General features: G+C 44.9%; 1 protein-coding gene across 1 annotated transcript; it reads left to right on the top strand.

Annotated features, from left to right (window-relative positions):
• Window positions 1-1,116: 1,116 nt before the first annotated feature.
• Window positions 1,117-6,207, top strand: THAP11 (THAP domain containing 11). Its single transcript, XM_082229391.1, has one exon. It carries the CDS (start codon window positions 2,721-2,723, stop codon window positions 3,537-3,539), a length of 819 nt encoding a protein of 272 aa, XP_082085517.1. The 5' UTR covers window positions 1,117-2,720; the 3' UTR covers window positions 3,540-6,207.
• The last annotated feature ends 503 nt before the right edge of the window (window positions 6,208-6,710 follow it).

Here is a 6,710-nt window from a genome sequence, read left to right as displayed (position 1 = left end):
AATATTACCTCGGGTTAAGAACTTTGCTTCAGGATGAGAATAGAAATTGTGCAGCTGCAGCGCAGTGGGAGGCCCCATTAGCTAAAGTGGTGCTTCAGGTTAAGAACAGTTTCAGGTTAAGAAAAGACCTCCAGAACGAATTACGTTCTTAACCTGAGGTACCACTGTACTCCTTTTGCAGCCATGTTGATATTTGATGCATACACACAATACATTCAAAGCACACTATTCTCCTCCAAGGAGTTCTATGAACAGTAGTTTGCCAAGGGTGCTGGGAACTGTAGCATTGTGAGGAGTAAACTATAGTTCCCACGATTCTTTTGGGAAAAGAAATATAGTTTAAATGTATGCTGTACAGCCTGGTGCCTTTTGTATTTCATTGCTATTTAACTCTTTAACGTTTACATTTCCCTCACATACCTTTGTATGGGGGTGGTTGTGGGTGTATGCATGCATGCCAGTTGAAGATTACTGAATCTGATGAAGTGGATTTCGGTGCACAAAAGCTTGTGCTGTAGCTCGAAACACATTATTTCCTACAAAGAATTGTGGGCACTGCAATTTAGTCCTCACTGAGGCAATTCTCAGCAACCTTCAACAAACGACAAGTGCCCAGGATTCTTTGACGTAAATAATGATCTTCAAATCAGCTTAAAAGGTATAGTGTATACACAACCAATTAATTAAAATTGCTAAAAGCACAAAAGTATGGGCAGTTAATAAGGTACTTGCATATATGTAATTTCACTTCTGGTTCTTTTTTGGCCTGTTGCATCTGCATTATATTCTGTTACATTGTGCTTTTAATTTTTAATACGTAATAGTTTTTATTTTTTATATTATTGTGCCTTTTAATATTGTTACAAAAGAGCCAGTGTGGTGTAGTGGTTAAGAGTGGTAGACTCGTAATCTGGTGAACCAGGTTCATGTCTCCGCTCCTCCACATGCAGCTGCTGGGTGACCTTGGGCCAGTCACACTTCTGTGAAGTCTCTCAGCCCCACTCACCTCAAAGGAGTGTTTGTTGTGGGGGAGGAAGGGAAAAGGAGATTGCTGGCCGCTTTGAGACTCCTTCGGGTAGTGATAAAGCAGGATATCAAATCCAAAGTCTTCTTCTTCTATCTGTCGAGCGATGGCAATAGCCCATGGATTCTCAGGCACACACACAGGGTCTGTGTTCCTTTGGATAATAGAAGACACAGCAGAGACCGTTGTGCTTTAAGAAATATGGTTTATTTACCTATTTACACCTTCAGTCTGCATGGAGGGAGTCAAGATCTTACAGCATGGCCTACGGCATTGCAAGCAATCCTTCCTTTGCCTGGCCAAGATGGATCTCAGCCCTTCTTCCTCCTTCTTCTTCCCAGGAATCCCTGCTTCAAAACTCCCTTTTCCTATCCACTCAAACACACAGTTACCCCGGGAACCTTTATGACATCTGACTCCCCAGGGCAAAGGATCCTTCTCTGATGTCTTATTAACACCTTTTTTTTGTCATACTAACAGGTTTGCTGTTCGCCCAGCCAGGTAAACTAGTATGAATACCCCAGCGCAGGAATTCCTTTACAGCTTGCATTATCCCTTAATTCCACAAATAACCAAAATCCTAGCAGTTATTAATTTCTAGGGTGCATCCACATCCACATGATTAAGCAGCAGTATAGCAATGCATTTTTAAAAATGCACAGGCCTACCCCATTCATACACAAAATATGCCCTTAAATCAGGATTTGAAAGTGAAATAACTGTTGGGAAAAGTTTCTCCAAGATATTTCCTTCTACAGATTTAGGAGAGCTAAGATGGCTTTTTGGGATTGTTCTATGTGCTAAAATAAAGTGTAATTTTTCTCAGGGAATATTTCCTAAATGTTGATGGGTGAAAGATTGGTTTTCTGTGGAATGTGCGTCTGCTATGTGTGTACAACCTAAATTTTTATAACACTAAAAGTGATTTACCTTTATGGCTGCGTAGGGATTAGAACCCTGATCTTCCAGGTCCTAATTCAACACTGTAACCACCACACCGTCTCTCAGGCTGGGAATTGAAACTCTAAGGGTAAACTGCAGTGCCCAGAATACATGTGAAGTAAAGAATGTACTTTAGCAGTATCGTGTGAACGCAGTCCAGGCTGCCATGCTACCCACGTCTACTGAGACGCAAGATCCATTGGCTTCAATTATATTTACTCCCAGGTAAGCATGCACAGGACTCGAAATAAATTCCAGCGAGGAGCCTTGTTAGTCTGCTGCAGCAAACAAATAAGAAGTCCTGGGGCACCTTAAAGACTAACAAATATTATTACGGCAGAAGCCAAAACAAAGGCCAACTATTTATATTTATTTATTGCCTCATAAAGCCTCCTGCCGCCTTCGAAAAAGTTATGGGGCTCGCGGAGGATTGTGGGAAGCTGCAGAGCGCGCGTGGAATCCCCAGCCCGCTTTCTCTCCCGCTCTTCTGCGGCCAAGTTAAACACTCCCGTTGCTGCCCCGCCCAGTGGTGCCTTGTGGGAAACGTAGTTCCGGCGGCGGCGCGGTGCTTTGTGGGGCGGGTAGTTCCGTTTCCTGTGGCGCTGTTGCGGAGAGCGGTCTACTGTGGCGGTGGCGGAGGAGGCTCGCCTTGTCGTTGGGACTCGGCATCGGGAGGCCTTGTGGGATCTGTAGTCCCGGCTGCCTCGGCCCGCCGAGGGAAAGGAGGAGGGCGCAGCGAAACACCACACAGACCATGCCCGGGTTCACGTGCTGCGTGCCAGGCTGCTACAACAACTCGCACCGAGACAAGGCGCTCCACTTCTACACCTTCCCGAAGGACGCGGAGTTGCGCCGCCTTTGGCTGAAGAATGTGTCGCGGGCCGGAGTGAGCGGATGCTTCAGCACTTTCCAGCCCACGACGGGCCACCGCGTCTGCTCCGAGCACTTCCCCGGCGGGCGCAAGTCCTACCTGGTGCGGGTGCCCACCATCTTCCCCTTGCGGGGCGTCAACGAGCGCAAGGGCGCCCGTGGGAACCGGCGCGCACGCCACGCCCCCGCGCCTCCCCAGGCGCCCGCGGTCGCCGCCGCGCAAGCCGCGGTCTTGCTCGCTTTGCAGGAGGGAGCTGCTGCCGCCGCCGCGGCTGGGCAAGGTGTGCCCCGGGGAGGAGGCGCAGGAGATGATGTGAAGCCTATGGACCTGACCGTGCAGGTGGAGCTGGGAGGCCCTGGGACGATGCTCGGGGCCCCAGGGGCGATGCTGGGAGGCCCCGGGGCAATGATCGGGGGCCCTGTTAGCCTGGCATTCCTTACAGATAACGGGCCCCTGGTGGACAGCCCGCCAGACCACTCCTACTCACTGTCGTCGGGTACCACGTCGGAGGAGTTGCTGCGCAAACTGAACGAGCAGCGGGACATCATTGCTCTGCTGGAGGTGAAGATGAAGGAGATGAAGGGCAGCATCCGCCGCCTGCGCCTGTCCGAAGCCCAACTCCGTGAGGAGATCCGGGAGAAGGACCGCCTGCTGCATGCTGCCAGCATGGGAGGGGTGGCTCGCAAGCGCCATGGTCTCTGAGACATACGTGCCCCCCTTAGGATTGGGGTCCTGCTCTTCAAGTTGCTTGTTTCATGTAGGGCAGGGGACCGAGCACAAATCGACCTGTGTGGTATTGTTTGCAAACAGAAGTGGCAAGAAATGCCTAAACAGGACGAAGGGGGTGGGTGGGTGGAGGCAGGCAGGCAGGCAGTTGTAGCAAGGACAAATGGTGCTCCACAGCTTGGTGTGGTATTGCTGCCCAAGATACATTTTTGGTCCCTTTCAGTCAGGTCTACACTGTGACAGGCAAATCACCAGTTCTTGACTATGTACTGACATTTCCTTCTCCTGTCAGGAAGCCCAGGGTGGTGTGTGAGCAGGCCCACACTTAACTGGACCCACACACTCACTTTTTACATGTTTTTCTGTGAGAAGTACCCTCCAGGAGTTGGCTACAACAATATTTTTATATACATAAAAAGATGGGTACAGTCTGGATTATTGGTTATCAGCTGATGCTCTACTCGTATTATGTCCTGTTCAAAGCACAGTAGCAGACAGCAGCTGCTTTGGTACTCTCAGTAATGTTGATTCTGTGAGAGCTGGTCCATTTTTAGCATTGCTGGGGAAATATCTCTGATAAAGCTGGATGTTTCCATTAAGTGGGCGGGTGTAGGGCTATGAGCTTCTGTCACCAGTGGGATTAAATTTAGTGCAAAGCTAATTTTGAGGAACAATAACAGTTACTTTCTACACAAGCACACTCGGGTTGTAAATCATTTACTCTGGAATAGTCTAGTGAAAGTCATGGCACTTTCCTATGATTATTCTGCAGTAAATGTCTTGGTGATCAACGCCTTAGAAACCATGGCCATCAGTGGATTTTGTTTGTTTCTCTTTATGGAAAGAGAGAGAGAAAAAATGTGGGTTGTCATCCCCCACCCACAAACTACTGATATGGAGTATGCCATTTTTGATGCCAAGTTCATTCTTAATCATTAAAGAGGGCAACTGGAGTCTGTATTCCTAGGATGCAGTTATATTTGGTGTTTTGCCCTTTTTCTGTTTCTAGTTTCAAGGGATTATTATGGCCATGCCATAGTTGGATGACTCCCTGCCCATCATGGCATTCAACAACTGCTTCTTTTACTTCAGCAATGATTCAATATTCTCTTGTGTAAACCAGTATTGTGTGGTTTATTTCCTTTTCACATATAATATACTGGGATGCAATCTGGCTAGCATAAGAGGAATGAGGTTAAGTTACAGTGGCTTTGCAAACCTTTCATACTTCTAAATAAATTAGCATTCTAACACTCTCTGTTAAGAACCTGGAAGATGTTAATGTCACAACCATGGACTGATAAATTTGTGAGATACACTTGTACTTTTCAGATATTTATGAGTCAGTTTGCATCTCCATGGATATGAAGATGGAAAGAGATTAGAGAGCAGCCTGCCCTATAGCCTGATTCACTTTTGTCAGAAATAGATGAACCCCCTCCCCACCAATATTTGTATGTCTGTGTAGCACCAAATAGATGCTTCTGATTATTGTATTCAGTGTGGTTGATGATATACTTCAAATAAGAGTCCACAACGGTGTGTGTACTCTGCATGGCTATGCAGAGAATGCCAGAACATCTCATTTCACAAAGAAAGAAAGAAAAACACAATGCATTAGCTAGAGTTTTTGAGTTTATCAAACCCATAACTAAAAATCACAACTGTAGGCATGTAGATTGGCTTGTATTTTCAAGTGTAAAAATACCTTTGGTTGAAACTATTGTGACTGGCAGGGATTGGCTAGTGTCAGAATGGCCATCTGCCCCATTTTTTTCTCTTTCTTTTTTGTTACAGTATTTTTTATATTTTATATAACAAATCTCAAATAGAAACCACAAGCTTGTATTGCTTATATACGTTGTATATACCAATAACAGTAAAAGCAATGAAGAAAATATTTTTTTTAAAATGGAGAGGGGGAGATTATTCTCTCAAACAATTAAAAAGCTTGAAAAAATACCATAAAGAAAACCTATTTCTTACATGTCCCTTGTTTGTCTGACTATATGTACTGTAGGTCGTAAGACATGTTCAATTCTTGGTGTGATTGACTCCGCGGTTTATTGCAGGAGGCAGCAGCACACCATAAACTCTAACCTCATTGGATTTCACGGATGTTCTGCTGTAGTCATTGGGGAATTGGTCTGTTGTTTGAACAAGATAGTAGACTGTATCAAATTATTTGACTAGAATTTGCTAGAACATGATTCAGCTTGTAACTAGTATTTTTTTAATTTAATTACTATCTTCTTTTTCCAATCTTAGCAGATTTCTGTGCTGCCCCCCTCCAATACTTCTGAAGTGGGGAAGAAAACTACAGACAAATTTACTGCCGTGTGTTGTGCTTAGGTCAAGTTTGGTCACACAGCTTGCATTTTGCTCTGTATGCATCTGTTGAGACCTTAAGCAGCACACTAGTTTTCTTTCTTTGTAAATAGACGGTGCATTCTAGCTGGCTGAGAGTGTTTCAAAAGTGTGTTGTGACAAGTCGTGGTACTTTTCTACCATCATTATGCACTAAAATACGTTCAGTTGCTTGGATTACTGGACTGGTTATCTGTTGGACTGTTCTAGTTTACTGGTTATCCTGAGGTGCTAGCAAATATGCTTAATTTGAATAAAATATATTTTGTTTTTGTTATACAGTACTGCAGTCTGTAATTTGTCTGTAACATCTAATAGTTCTTTCTTCCTCCACCTACTCCATGGCATTTGCTTGTTTCTGCTTTGATTAAACACATTTCAGTGTTTTGTTTTCTATCTCACTTGGTTAAGAGACTTTTATTTGCAAGGTCTTCTTCTTTAGTGATCACTTGTAGCTGAGTAAGATTGTCTTCCATGAACACGGTCATAACCGTGAGTCCGTTTTGAATCCACATGTCCTTCCACAGTGGGGACATAGGTTTCGGGATGGGAGTTGATCATGGTAAGGGTTTGGCAAACATGCCTTCCTCTGAGCACGTTTCTCAATTTCATCCTGAGTTTGAGCGTCTTCAAAGTCCATGACACCTTTGGTAAAGGCTGTTCTCCAGTTGGAGCACAAACAGGCCAGTGTTTCCCAATTGTTGGTGTTTAAACTACATTTTTAAAGATTTGCCTTGAAAGAGCCTTTAAAACTCTTTTGTTGTCCATCAGCATTACGCT

The sequence above is a fragment of the Podarcis vaucheri genome (genome assembly GCF_965113315.1).
Source record: "Podarcis vaucheri genome assembly, chromosome: 7".
Taxonomy (NCBI): Eukaryota; Metazoa; Chordata; class Lepidosauria; order Squamata; family Lacertidae; genus Podarcis; species Podarcis vaucheri.
Note: the sequence above shows the minus strand (reverse complement) of the source record. Positions and strands in the feature narration are given on the sequence as shown.